This window comes from Hippocampus bargibanti, linkage group LG19, assembly GCF_051943395.1.
Source record: "Hippocampus bargibanti isolate YZ-2025 linkage group LG19, ASM5194339v1, whole genome shotgun sequence".
NCBI lineage: Eukaryota > Metazoa > Chordata > Actinopteri > Syngnathiformes > Syngnathidae > Hippocampus > Hippocampus bargibanti.
In genome coordinates this window covers 7,133,037-7,148,017 of record NC_142752.1, presented here as the reverse complement: position 1 = coordinate 7,148,017, position 14,981 = coordinate 7,133,037, and the positions used below count along the sequence as shown (strand labels likewise).

The window sequence follows — 14,981 nt, the reverse complement described above, 5'->3', positions numbered from 1 at the left end:
CTTAATGAAATATCATTAAGACCTGCTTGGTTGTCCTGGCGGCTGTGGTTGCTGCGGTAACAAAGCATAGCCGCCAAATGAAGGAAGTGGAGGTACAAATCGGTTTACCTCGTGGGCAAACATCTCGATAAATAAGCCGTCGTCTTTCAATGAGTTTTAAAATCCTGACATAATTTAAAAATCAAAGTTATACAGATAAAATTACAGTGGTTGGTATCTTGAACTAATAAAGCCCCGTTAAAGTGGTTTCCCAACTGCAAATGGAGAAGTGTCAGAAAGTAAATAATTCATTCATGTGCATGCAGATGTGAAACTGTCGCGGCTTGGAATTGAAGCGGATTTTCATCACTTTGCTGCTGTGAAATGTACATTTCTTCACTGCGAGACTAATAAAGGCTAATCCAATCCAATAGCGTTTAAAGGACAACCGACGTCTCCGGACAAGTTGTGTCCATAATTTGTAAAATGGCTTCAAATGACTTCTACTGATAAGTAGGGGTAAGTTAATAAGAATCCGCCGCATATAGCTATATTTTACGTTTTAAGACTCGCTCTGAATATTCAGGAAGTCTTGTTTTTGCGTTGGTGATGAGTCTGTACATTACATCATGAAAGGACCGCCCCCTGACCGTATAAAAGACGCATTGTAGCGTCCTTGCATCACGTCGATGTATTTTGCTGTACATGTTTAGTCTGAGAACCGTGTTGCACCCAAAAGCCGCCAGAAGAGTCCAAGCTCCATATGAGGAATTTATCAGCCTGTGGAAGCGGAGGTGGCCACTGGAGGTCGCCATTTTGTGCCTCTTTTCTAATGATCCATTGTTTTTCTGATGTCAGTTAAAAAACAAAAAAGTGACGTTGGTTGTCCTTTAAAATGTGACTTAAGGCAAGTTAGGACAAACGTTGAAGAAATCTCAACATACTGTATGATAAAAAAACTATCACAGTTCTCAAACATTTTTTGGGGTCTTAAATCAATTTGATCATGCACAAGCAGCGACACCGCGCATACACAAATGAGCAACATGGCTTACTAATCGTGCACTTTTAGAGCTTCAGTGCCTTGCTTAAGGGCACCGACAACACTGTCTAGGCTGCAAACTGGCATCTCTCCAGCATCCCCTTTCTAATTAACATCAGCATCGCCCACAGTTGGTCTCAAACCTGCTACCGTGCCATCTCTTAAGTCCTTACAGATGGGGCTCCCGCTGTACCCCCACCCCTCCTTTAAATATATAGGAATCCACCCTGCAGCTGAACAAACATCGTCCCCACGGGGGGGACTTAAAACCCACATTAACCCATCGGCACTCACTCAAAACAGTTCCAGGAGTATTTGTACAGCGGTGATCTTTATTTTTTTCTTCTTCTTAGAATGAGAGAATAATAACATTAAGATATGTGCAGCGCTTGGCAATGAGGAATGGCAGCCAACTAATTATGTTTGCAACATTACTTCCTGACTTCATTGTAAACTGCAGTACCACCACTACACACACATAGAAAATCCACACACACTCAGAGCGGTTTACACACTCACCACGGAGGTAGAGGTAGAAGCCAGTCACAAGGTTGAAGGGTATATTCTTTTTCGTGGATGTGTCATCCTCTGCGCGTCTCACGACATCGTACCTTGGTCTGCGCCTCCCATGGGGTAGTTGGGAGGACATCGTCCCCCTCCCTAAAATGAAGCAGGGCTACACTTTGTCCTTGCACCTGCCCTTGCTGCCAACTCTTCCGGGAGCCAAAAGCACCTGTGAAATTGATGTATTTTTTTCCCTAACGTCCTTCTCTCCTACAGTCAGATTTGTTTCCTTCCTGCTAAGCAGAACAACAGTGTCAAAAAAGTGTGCGTGTGTAAATGAGTGCAGTGCAGTGGCGACTTGCCTCAGCATCAATCTTTCTCTCACACTCTTCACACTTCAGCCCCTCCCTCATCGTTTCCCACTGTTGGCACCGAGCTCGACCTTCCCTCCATTGCACAACCAATCAGGAGCACGGGAACCGGTGATGTCATGAAGGGCACCGCAGAGCCGGTTGCGACGAGCGCACACACATGCAGCAAGCGCACGGCTCACAATGGCAGCAAAGAGCAGGAATTCCCTCATAACACGCCGCCAGCCGTCTTTGGAGCTCTCATCCACGCGGACGGCAAGCGGCGCTTCCAGGCTGGCGGCTTTCTTGTGCACGCAGCCTGCGGGGGGGAGCGTGCGAGCACCAGGGAGCTTCTGCTGTCTGATCTTCTACTTTAAGTCTGTTCAGAGACCATCGTCTTTCATCCGCTCCTCGCATGCAGTGTTTTTTTTCACTGGGGAGACCAGGATGAAAAGAAACAAAAGAGTCACTTGCAAAATAAAGGGTGTTGTACAGAATGTACAGTGAAACCCTTTAAGACTTCACAAATTCAAGATGTGGGTGGAATATGTTGATGAAACCACGCGTTCTTGGTCTTTCTTTGTTCTTTTTTTGCCTCAACAAGGAATTTAAAGTGCATTTTTCATAAAATCCACTAACACTACAAAGTCAACTGGAGTCTATCCCAGTTAGCAAGAGGCAGGGTGCACCCTGTACTGGTCGCCAATCAGTCACAGAGGACATACATAAGCGACATCTTAGGAGATTTCACTGCAAAAAAAAAATCAAGTGCCTACTCTACCTTGAAGTATTATCACGAACAACACCAGCAGAAAACTCAAATACCAACCATTCCTTTCAATGATTTATTCAGTCTATCCCACTATGTGACCTCTCTTTTTGGGAGCCACAATCACACTCAAGCATGTGAGCACAATCAGTGTGATGCAATATCAAAGCACAAAAGCTCCTCTTTGAACTCTCTCATTTAAGAGGCAGGAAAAGTAATATTTACACAGATCGCACTGTGCCTTCTATCAGCTATAAAGATGAAAGACCATTTATCACTTGTACGATTCACCCCTCCCTTCCTTTTGTTCTTTTCAGTGACCCCCTCTGCCACCACACACCCCACCTCTTTACTCACCCACCCTCACACGCAAGCCATTTTAATTATGAAAAGTCATCAATAACCCGTAGCGGCTGTCATCTGCTATCTGTCTGCTGATTGTCACAGTCTTGCCAATTCACACAGCTACTGTCTGTTTTTACCTTGACCTCTATCTGACGTATTTTTGTACCATGTGTCCAGGTAGTACATTCAAAGAAAGATATATATTTTATATATTCAAACATCATTAAGCATCCACCTCCCAGATGCTTTATGAGATGAACCTATACTCTACTGAGCTCACTATAAAAGCAAAGTTTGAAAGTACACCATTCACTGGGGTTGCACCTTATATTCCGGTGCGCCTTATACACTGGAAAAGACAGTACAGTATGTTTTAGCTGTGAAATGTAAATTGCTCCTATGAGTCAATGACTGTGAGTCAAATAAAGGCTAATCCAATGCCATTTTGTAATTAATGCAATGGCACGACTGCATTAAAATCATTAAGAAATGCCACACAGGGAACCTGGATTCAAACCTCCAACCTGTAAGCCACTATTCACGGTTATCCACACACCCCACCCCCCAAAAAAAGTTAGATTTGTTAGAGGTCCACAAGACGAGATAATAATATGGCACGTTAGGCTTGATTCCTACATGAGCTGTCCGCGGTGCTGAAACCATTCACAGCAGCAATTCTTCTTTCTTCTTCTTTTCCTTTCGGCTTTTCCCTTCAAGGGGTCGCCACAGCGAATCAGGGACCCCATCTTCAGAGGTATGATCCGCATGTTTGTTTTGGCCAAGCTTTTACGTATTGCTACTATGATTGTTTTACAAAAACACAACAAAGAATCAAGAATAAACTTCGGGGAAGTGTCTTCAAAGGTTACATACCCTGTCAGAGAACTGCTCCAGTGTGCTGGAATGGAGAAATTCCCAAAGACTTGAACTGATAAGAAGGAAAAAAAAACCCCGGGATGAAATCCCAACAAGAAAGTGGGACGTCTATTGGGAGAGAAAAGATGGGAGGAAGATGGTCAAAACAAACTCGAAGCTCAGCTGGTTGCTGGTTCTGGATCCCTAATGGACAGCCCAGCGGATAGCCGAGCCTTTCCCCGAGGTTGTGGGAGTTCAACGTGGGTCGGTGCAGTTAACGTCTGCAGGGAGGCAATGCTTTGTGAGGACGAGAGACACAGCCTCTTTTCGACTATTAAAGAAAAGAACAAAAGGGTTCCTTAAGGGGGAAACGGGGCATCAGGAGGAAGGGGGGACTACTGTAGATTCTGTACTGTAGGGACTACTGCTCGCATTGAAATTATTCCACCCAGGGGTTGTTTGGAATGGAATTCTTAGCAGCAAAAGGCACTTGTTCAACATTATCGAGGTTATATAAATATTCAGTTTGGAAGCATGTGGACCACACACACAAAAAAGAATAGGATCATATAGAAGAAAAATACCCAAAAGATTGTTATTGTTGTTATCGTTAAGCTAGCAGACTTTTATCCATTTACTCATTTACTGCCATTCACAAATTTATTCAGGAATTGAAAATGAGACGTAGGGCGCCATTCCCAAATGGGTGCCGATAAAGCGCCATCCATGGCCTCTAACAATGTTTTTTTCTTTTCTACAAGGCAGCAGCATTTCCCTTTTGTCCATGTACACGCTTTGTTCCAGCTTCAGGTGTTGTTGAAGCGCTACATAAACCAATACGCATGTATTGCATTGTATTTTGCACAGCCACCCTCATTTCAAGCTCATATAACTCCAGACCCATGTAATTTAGGAATTAACTTTTTTTTCTTATGAAAGAAGAGAGTGTAAGGTTTCTATTGTAAGGTTTCTTTGTAGTCCCAAAACTCAATATACTGTGGGTCCTGGAATTCAAGTGACAATGACAAAAACCTGGCACTGCAGTGGACACATTTTTTGCACGTCTGGCAGTGAATGAGTTAATAAAGGACAGGACACACTGGTGTACAGCTACACTCGTGTAAAGTGACTCACAGATGATGTGGGTGTGAATGGCGTTAGTCACAATCGCAGAGTGTCACTAGAACAAAAATAATGCTATACGAAAAGCCTCCATGGTGCTAATGCGTCATTCTCTCCAGTGGAACATTAATGGATTAAGCCCATTCGAGCTATCATGTTAAAAGGGTGTCCGGGCACATGTTTGTTATCCACTCTACAAAGTGATTACACAAATTGGGGGACGTCTTTATGCTCGCCTCCACATTCCGGCTCTTCTCTTTCAACCCCACAATGCCTCATTTAAAAAAAAAGGCTATTCGCGACACTTCCTGCCGCAGCTCTTACAGCACAAAAATGTCATTAAAAAAAAACACTAACCACCTCCACTCAACCCATTCAGCCTGTACACTCGCCATCCCACTTCATTTGTGCCCCCCAACGCGGAAGTGCAAGAGGCGGATATCCAAAACGGCAGCCCATTAACATGGCTAATTACATTTCAGAATTCATTGCACACGCATTAAAGAGGTGTTGGGGACATAACAAGCAAATGTGATTGCCAAAAACAAGCACTGCCATTTCCTTTACTTCAGCAGATGCGCTGAGGAATCATTGACAAATGATGTCCAAATGTTGGCTAACAATAAAGTCATTTAGACCATTTTCCCCACCTGCAAAACACACACACACGTGCACATAACACCCAATTCAACAAAATCATCTATCAGTATACAGCTGTGGAAACTCCTCATTTCAAAACGCAAAAAGCTCTGAAGTTGAAACGAAGCATGAAAATTCAGCATCGAAAGTATTCAAGAAGCAATGTACATCTATATGTATATTTATATTTATTCCGTTGCTCTATCCAGGAATATAATGGAGTGTGTGTTTATCTGTGTGTTTGTGTGGGAGTGTGTGTTTGCCTGGGTCAGACAGTCTAAGCTCTTTATCCAGGTTCAGCGAGCGGCACAGCCCATATTACAGGGACCACTAAGTAAGTGAAAGTGCCCGCGTCAGCAGTGCTAACCGAATCATTGCGGCCGCTGGGGTAAATTCAGTTACCGTGAAAGAGAGATTTAGATATAGATTCTCAAAATCTGACACTACCTTCCTGAGCCGCCATTTTTCTTACAAAATGTTCTTCTCCCACATGATAGAAACATGCATGGTAGGTTGATGGAACACTAAATTATCAAATGTGTAATTGTCAGTGTAAACGGTTGTTTGTCTATGCAAACATTGTCCCTGCTATTGGATAAGGATAGATGGACGGATAGGTGGATAGTTAAATGATAGATAGATGGATGGATATATAAACGATAGATAGATGGATGGTTAGATGAATAAATGATAGAAAGATGGAGGGATTAATATTTTGTAGCATCAGACTGAAAGTATTGCCCGAATCCGATGCATGAGCCATTTTTTTTCTTCATCCTTCCAACTGTATATATTGTTTTACACTTGTTCCTGTATTATGATTTACATAACCCCATAACACTTGACACTCTTTCGGTTGACATTTGTTAGCCAAAAAGAAACACCTTTGCATGCGGACACTTGCTGTGTTTTCGACACAAAAATTACATTGACAAATGTCATTCATTCATTCATGCATTCATTCTTTATTTAGTTATTTAATTTTGCATGGCCAATGAGAAATATCAAGCCTCGTCATCTTTATTAAGTTCATAGCGTTGCTTGTTCCGTAGCCACAAGAGGACACAAGCTGGTGTCTTATTGTGCCGGTCCCAAGTCGGGATAAATACGAAGGGCAACCGACGCAAAAGCTTGGACAAAACAAAGAAGTGAATCGAACCTCTAAAGATGGAGGACACTGATTCGCTGTGGTGACCCCAAAAGGGAAAAGCCGAAAAGAAAAGAAGACTGTCAAAATAACATCTGTGAAAAAAAAGGTCATTCAAAGAACAAAATGTGGCCTAGGACCTTTGCACAGGACAAGAAAGGATTTATAAAAAGACCAAGAATGACTTTATGTGCCACAAAGTCATAAATGCTGGAACCAGGACGTTATCTAGTCAACTCAGAGGTCAGGGCGCCACCTCTATTTAAAAAAAAAAACTTGTTCAATAAAGCGCCAGAGGCCAAATTTCTAACCATCCAATCACACACTGCCAGTCAAAAAATAAAAAGGGGGAAGGAGATGCCTGGGCGGGGAAGATAAGAGCGAGCGTGTGAGTCAAGCAAAGTCTGAGAGTAAGAGTGGAACCAGATGGAGTGCCAGAATGCTATCTAACAAGCACATTGTACTTTCACGTGCATCAAAAAGATCTGGTGCCCCCATCTGACACACAACATTGTCGATAACAAGAAAATCAGGGGGAACTGTATCACTGCATCAGTTTGGCTTGGAAATGTCATTTTAACTCACGTGGGGAAGATCAAAGGCAACTTGATCCGCATGAGAACCCTTGTAAGCAAAACGGCCCAAAAAGTATGAAACTTAAATCTGATGTCATTAAGCCCATCACTCACATCATATTAGTGTTCGAGCATACATGTCAATTGATTGTTGCAATTGTTATATTATACATAGGAAGGTGAAAGGTCTATTCTGTGACTCCCTTGGTGTGTGTGCTTGGTGTCCCAAGAGTCGCGTTCTTGTGTCTCCAGCCTTGAATGGCCGTCAAGCTCAAAGAGATTCCAATCTGATAAGTAGCATGAAATGTCAGTGAAACACTCCATTGGATTCTACACAATGCGAATGCGCATGCTAAAGGAGAATGTGAATCCGACAAGCCTGATGACCCTTTTAAGGGAAGGGGTGGGGAAGGGTCCAGATTGATATCATGCAACTGCATTAATCGAGGTATGGTGGCAGCCACTAGAGGGTACACTTAACCAGGAAATAACTGCCCTACCTTTTTTCATGATTTCATGTTCTTGAAAAGTCTTCTTGAAAATGGCTTGAACAGTAAATCTTTAATTAAATCCATTTCTTCTCCACCTTCAGCCATTGTGGGTTGACAAAACTGCTATTAAATCAACACACCAATATATTTGCTTATGCAGCCTGCTACAGATACAGTGTGCTAGCTCTGGCAAGTACGCTCATCACTAGCGGCAGTTTTTGCAAAATATGATTAACGAGTGACTAACCAATCATAGTTGACCAGCGGCTTCGAGAAGTGGTTAATACCCCTTTTTGGTTGCCAACTCGAAATCTAATTGGTTTGAGCAACAGATTGATTTGACACCTTTTATGCGGCAGGGCCTGCAGAACCTATTGTGAAGACGTCCAGGTAGATGTCTGACCCTGGTAACAAATGATGACTGAAATGTGATTGATTAAATGCTTAAATACGAAAGCACACATCTGGAAGCAGCGCAACACGGCTAAAGTAATGAAAGGAAGCTGAAAGACAATTTGGAATTATTTAAGAATTCATGGAAAAAAATAATAATTAACATCAGACCGTTAATTCGATATTTTTAGGTCAGCAGAGAAGGCTTTACAGGCCTTGACGGTCCACCACTGGTGGCAGCATCGTCTGTATGTTAAGTTACCACAATACTTGCTCCCAGAACTATCGCAACTGTGAAGAGGAGAAAAATACTTTTGGAATGAGTACAACTTGGAAATTAATCAGCCTTTGGAGTTGAAAATAAACGGAAAAAAATTAACCAAGGCAGCAAAAACTCACAATTAGCAACACGGGCCATATCACAAGTCCACGTGGCTTCATTTTGGATGCATTGGTGACCTCGGCAAAACCGCCTCACGCGCAGTGGAACAATTAAGGCCTAAAAGATACATCAGAGCCATTTTTGGTTGTTTGTGTTGCCGCCTGCGTGTGAAGCGGCGTGGCGATAAATAGGCAATGTCCCGAAAACAACCGAGCTGGGCTGGCACGGCTCAAGGTGACCGTCTGCTCGGTCTTTCGATGACTGAGGCCGAAGCGTCACGTCGCCCTTGGCAACCGCATGGCACAATGGCCGCGTGCCAAGAGGGCGGGTGGACTGTTTCAGTTCAGTCAGCAATCTGAGGCTTAAGAATTTGGCTGGGGAGGCTTTCCTCCTCTGCTTCATTTTTTTCTTTTTGTTGCATTGTAACTGTGCCCGGGAGGTTTTCATTGTTGTGTTTGTTAGTGGGTTTGTGCAATAAGTATTACTTCATAAAACATTAAGGAGGGTGGGCATGAACAAAGACAGAAGTGTAGCTGAATTATTTCTTTGTTAAACCTATTATCAGGCAAGAAAATTAATTGGGGGTATAAAATAGGTCATGCAAGTTTCCGCTATTCTTCTGTCCCTTCACTCATTCACAGCCAGACGTGCAAAAATGTGTCCACTCCAGTGCCAGGGTTTTTGTCATTGTCACTCCTATTCCAGGATCCACAGAATATTGAGTTTTAGGACCTGTTCTGGCTCAATATGACTTCACATATAAGGCACGCCGCTGTATAAAACGCAGGGTCATCTTTTGAATAAAATTAAGGCTTTTGGGTGCACCTTATACACCAGAAAATATGGTATAAAAAATTATTATGATTCAAAAACACTGCATTATGTATTGGGGAAACAACTCGAACTATATACAGTATATTTTTCAGTTGTCTGGAAAAGTATAGTTTCCTTTATTGAGTGTTTGTCGTCATTGCCGGTTGTTGGTCTACTGTTTATTTTTATAGGGGGACGTGTTGGCAGTCAATCACTGGGTGTATTAACTCATTCACTGCCAGATGTGCAAAAACGTGTCCACTCCAGTGCCAGGGTTTTTTTTTTCATTGTCACTCGAATTCTAGGACCCACAGAATATTGAGTTTTAGGACTACACAAACATTCAATGCAGCGTAAGAAGCCTGAGACTCTCTTCTTTCATCAGAAAAAAGTTATTCCCATCGGAAAAAAAGTTAATTCCTGAATTCAATGGGCCTGAAGTTATCTGAGCTTGAAATGGGGGCAGCTGTACAAAATACAATACATATTGATTTATATAGTGGTTTAACAACAGCTGAAGCTGGAACAAAGCTCTAACATGGAAATAAGGGAAATGCTGCCCCTTGTGGAAAAGAAAAAAGATTGCCAGAGGCCATGGCCAGCGTATTATTGGCACCCAAGCACGAAAAAACAAAACCCGAACAAACTTGGGAATGGTGTTCTACGTCATATTTTCAATTCCCAAATAAATTTGTGGAGGAATTAAGAGAAGGGGTAACAATGTGTACTGTATTTGAATGAGTGCTTTATAAGCGGTTAACAAAGATTTTTATTTCAAAATGTGCATGATTTAGCTCTGTTGGAGTAACTATGCGGTCATTTTCCTCCAAGCAAATTGCAAATATACTCATGCCCTCACACTTCCCTCCTCTGCAGCTTTCATGCCAGCAACAGCAAGCAGCTCTCAACACTGCAGAATTGACTCGAACGGAGTCAATCTTCTTTACGCAACAAGCCGTCACAGCCTGAATAGACGGCGAGACGTCCTTTACGAACGACTAAATGAGACTGCGGTAAACTTTATCTGCCTGACAGGCAGGCAGGCGGGCGGGCAGACGTCGCTCCGAGCTAGTGGCGGAAATTGAATGCCTGCGCCACCCACCGGGACAGAAAACGATGGAGAAATTAAAAAGAGAATAGATGAGCCCCTACCTCCCCATCACTGAACAAAAGACACAAAACCAGGCAACATTCCTCAGCATATGGAGGAGTTCAGCCTGGTAGGTGTTCAAAGTGGCCTCGCCGTTCTTTGCCATATGGTGTCACTAATTGCTGTTGCAGTGCAGAGAGGTACAGAAAAAAAAGAGATAAAGGAAGCTCCATGTGTGTGTGGGCATTGGACTCTGCAAAAAAATAGGCCAAAAGTTGGCATTGTTTTCACGTTGCATAGCATGACTGTTGAACGCTTCCAAAATAACCCCCCACCCCCCAGGGGGTTATATGGCTTATTTCATGCTATATGCTCCTGATATCAGGAATACTGGTATAATAGAACAACTTTTGCCAATATGTGTGCGGATATATATGGACATTGTAACCCAAAAGAAATGTCAGTCATCGCATCAGACAATAATTAAAAAGCCATAAGGCTCCTCATGTGTGCCCGAGTTAATAGAGTAATTATGTCAGACATTTTTCTGAACAAGCTACACTTACGCTGCTGAATTATTGACAACGCATATTATTTACTGCCCCTGAAGACTCTAAATGAGACTCCAGTGTCGATGAAGACTGTACTCTAAACAGGCTGGGAACGCCTGACAAATTAGGGTGCATTTTGGCAAAGGGAAGAGGGGGTGGCGTTACACATGTCCACATCAATAATGTAACAGTTTCGCACCACCGCTGTGCTGGGCTACGCATGAGCCCCTTTCATTTGCACTTAGCGTCTTAATCACAGTATCTCACTTGTCTTTGAAAAGCACGGGAAGCGGAAGGCCTCCGAAATGTGAGGAAATCAACACAGAAAGGTGCAAAGTGTCAACCCACACACACCTCCAAACAGACATTTGTGACTTCCAGTCCTGTACTGCGAAATTGATAGAAATGCCATTTGTCAGGATTTGTAGGGTGGTCGTGGTGGCGGTGGTGGTGGACCGCAAAAAAAAGCAGGCAAGAGGAAGGAGCAAGGTGTATTTAACAAATTGTATTAAATAAAGTCAGTCAGAACAAAAATCAAAAACAGCAAAGTCACCAGAACAAAAATGTCCAAAGTAGCAAACAAAACCATGAGTAAAACACGACAAGACGAAATAAACCTAACAGGGTGAAACAAACATTGACTAGACACTGAAATGGCCGTGCCGGGAGTCATTTTAACTGCCACCGATTACACCGGCCAACACATGTGCAGCTGCAGGCGGGGCCCTACAGTGCCACCCGTTGGTCACAAACAAACATGACACCATTAAACCTTTCCTGCGGCCGCCTTCCCCCACGAAAAAATGCAATATTTAAGCCTGGCCATGGTGCAACACTCGGACAGGAAGGCACATGTCACACAAATAGAGTCACATGTCATTACACATCGAGTACAGTACCTGGCGATCTTATTGTTATTGCTATTTTTTCTAGTTATTTCATAGAATTGAGTAGCTCTGATCAATAGAAATGACATATTTATTATCTAATGTTTTTTTAATGTGGAAAAATAAGCAGGTGCAATCCATTCTTATAATAATTAAGTTATTTGGTCTCAGGAATGCCTCTAGTTATTGTTAGGTAAGGTTGCACCCGATTGGTTGAAGTCAAATAGATCCTGGTGGATAAGCTTCTGCTGAAGCACAATCCATTTCTAATTCCCCAGCAGCCTCTTTTTCTTTTTAATTAGTGTTGCCGAAGCTAAAAGTCAATCAAAGTTGACCTTGCACCGTAACCGATGCAAAAGTCAAGACAGCAACCCCATAGCGTATCTGGATTGCACCTCAAAATACCGTACTCACTAATAAAATACTTTGTACCGAGAATAAAACTCATATTTGTTATTAGAGCAACTGCGGCAAGAAAAAGACACATTTCCAGTCATGTTTGCCTTTTTTTTTGCTGTGTCACGCTAATGTATCAGGTTACCTCTAAACGTGCCGCAAGTGGCGAGCCGGCGTGCTGTGAGTAAGCAATTAATACCTACCTTGCAGTCTCTGCATCACATTGGCAATGTCATGAGGCGAATCTCCGGAGTGGTGCGGCGCAGCCATGCAGCTCATCCTGCGGGTACCCGGCGTTGTCTCTCAGCTCGACAACGGCGCGCTAACCCGCATGTAGAAATATATTTGTTGTTATTTCCACTCAGTTAATCTCTCTTGCAAAAACTCAAGATTCGAAGGGGGCACCTCCTACCCCTGCTGCTGGTGCTGATGCTGATGATGTAAGCAGAGCACTTGTGTGTGTGTGTGTGTGTGTGTGTGTGTGTGTGTGTGTGTGTGTGTGTGTGTGTGTGTGTGTGTGTGTGTGTGTGTGTGTGTGTGTGTGTGTGTGTGTGTGTGTGTGTGTGTGTGTGTGTGTACAGGCAGGAACGCTTCCTGGTTGGCATGCGCTGCCATCTGCTGTCCAACCGAAGAGGCTGTTACTTCGGACCAATCGGAGGCCAGGTAGCATCGGCTGCTCTTTGGTCTCACTTTTTACTGTAAAAAATATAGTAATTTCCTTTGTGAGTGTAAAACTGAGCTCTTTCAAATGCAAATCTACACTTTAATCTAAATCAAACATTATTCTGTGCTTTATAGGTTTTTTTTGCTTTATACGCCAGGCCACTGGTATGGATAATGAGTATAATAATTATGCAGTGACACCCCTGCTTCATTTCTGGGGTTATAGTAAAGATCCATCTGAGATAGGATGAAAATCAGGTGGTGCATCACTCCCATACATATAATATTTGACGATAAAAAGTACAAAAAAAAATATTTTCCCAGAAATAAGTAAAACTGCATGTACGGGTGTACTAGTAAATAAAATGATGACAAATGACATTCTATTGTTTGCTTGTCATCTTGATGTATTTGGCTGGAGGGCGCATACCTCGTTCATTCCCATGCAGACGGGCTCAGGGTGACCTCGAGCGTTGAGAGCCCCTCACGAACAAGCAGATGCAGCCGAGCAGAAATGAGTTGTTACTGCAGCAGAGGTCAAATCAAACAAGGAGTCAACGCAAGGAGTTTTCCTTCTGAGGGTATCCTATCAGGCAAGCGTCTGTTTGCTTATCGAATAAACGCTTATGCGGAGCTAAAAGCAAAACGGCTGCTGTGTTAATCCCCACTTCTGTGTGCTCAGCAATTTACCCGACCTTATTATAAAGTTGTGGTGAAATTGACTTGATGCCAAAAAGAGAGACGGTTTCTGCAGACCATGTTAGGTGTTGGACATAAGTAGTGCGGCCTTTGCAGCACGAGCTTCATGCCAATACGATGACAAGAGTCTTTCCACAAGTCTGCTATGATGAATTTCAGATGGATGGGATTAGACGATACCGGTTATCAGGACAGGCTCGTCACCCCGTTCATTCAAGTCCACTTATTGGAGTGGATTATCCTTTATTAGTCTCGCAGTGGAGAATTTTACATGGCACAGCAGCAAAGTTATGAAAGGAAGAGCAAAGGAAGGAAAGAAGTAGAAACACAAAATACAGGAGCTGCTGTCAAGGCAGCTACTCCCGTGGCGCCATCTTGAAGTAAAAAAAAAAAAAAAAACCTAAATAACTAATAATATGACAGAACACAAAAGACACAGTCATTCAATCTTAAGCACTTTCAGCACCTTCTTTGTTGCATGAAGCAGTTCTAGATGTAAGAGGAGGGGATCAAAGCGTCCTTTTCACCGGTGGATCAGGGACGTCATGGTGGAATGTGCACGTCTGCTACAAGCTAAATGTTGAAAGCAAACACAAAGCTGTAACATCCAAAAAGAGATCGTCTCACATCTCCTGTCCCACGCAAATCTGCTTCAATTCCAAGCCGCGACAGTTCCTCATACGCATCGCTGCTACTTTCTTCTCATCGCAGGCTCCTCAAGCCATGCATCCTTCTAGCCGCAGACTGTCCAACAGCGCCGACCTTTCAGTTGAACAAAGTAGGGTTGTGAAAATGCAAAAAAAAAAAAAGCCCAATCGTGCCAGAGCTGTCCAGCGATGACAGTCAAATAGCACCGACAGTCCGACCAATCAAAAACAGTGCTGGCATATTGGTGTCTCCGAAAAGGCGCAACCGCTCAGCACATTCTCCTCCTTCATGAATGTCGTGGCCAAAAATGCTTAAAAAAACAATCCGAAAAACAAATGCTTGCACATTTCGTTGTCAGGGTTATCATTTTTTTTACCCTGGCCCTATTGCTGCCAAAATAGCTTGACCTAGAATGCAGTTTGGAAAATATGAGACGGTTTTAAAACTCATGACAGAGTCATTGGGACTGCTCACCGCCGAAGTCGTGTGACACTTATCAAGTGAGGACGTGATGGTAGAGGAAGTGAGGAAATGAAACACTCCCTCTCCTGAACGCCAGGATCTCTGTCCAGCATAGATAAGCCCCTTGTAGGAAATGTAACGCCATTTCAGCCCTCGCCCCCTCCAACACTTCCATAAAC

The 14,981-nt window shown here is 43.1% G+C and overlaps 1 protein-coding gene and 1 long non-coding RNA gene across 2 annotated transcripts in view; both read right to left on the bottom strand.

Annotated features, from left to right (window-relative positions):
• The window catches only part of syne1a (spectrin repeat containing, nuclear envelope 1a), a 96,636-nt gene extending 94,868 nt beyond the window's left edge, over positions 1-1,768 (bottom strand). Inside the window, exon 1 of the mRNA XM_089022675.1 lies at positions 1,541-1,768. Coding sequence (XP_088878801.1) covers positions 1,541-1,670 — 130 coding nt within the window. The 5' untranslated portion in view covers positions 1,671-1,768. The remainder of the gene's footprint in view (positions 1-1,540) is intronic.
• A 9,843-nt stretch (positions 1,769-11,611) lies between these two features.
• LOC148883825 (uncharacterized) lies at positions 11,612-14,422 on the bottom strand. Its single transcript, XR_016118544.1, has 3 exons — positions 14,159-14,422; positions 13,424-13,518; positions 11,612-13,026 (listed from the first exon to the last, which is right to left on the bottom strand). It is a non-coding gene; the product is annotated as an uncharacterized LOC148883825 (long non-coding RNA).
• Between the last annotated feature and the right edge of the window lie 559 nt (positions 14,423-14,981).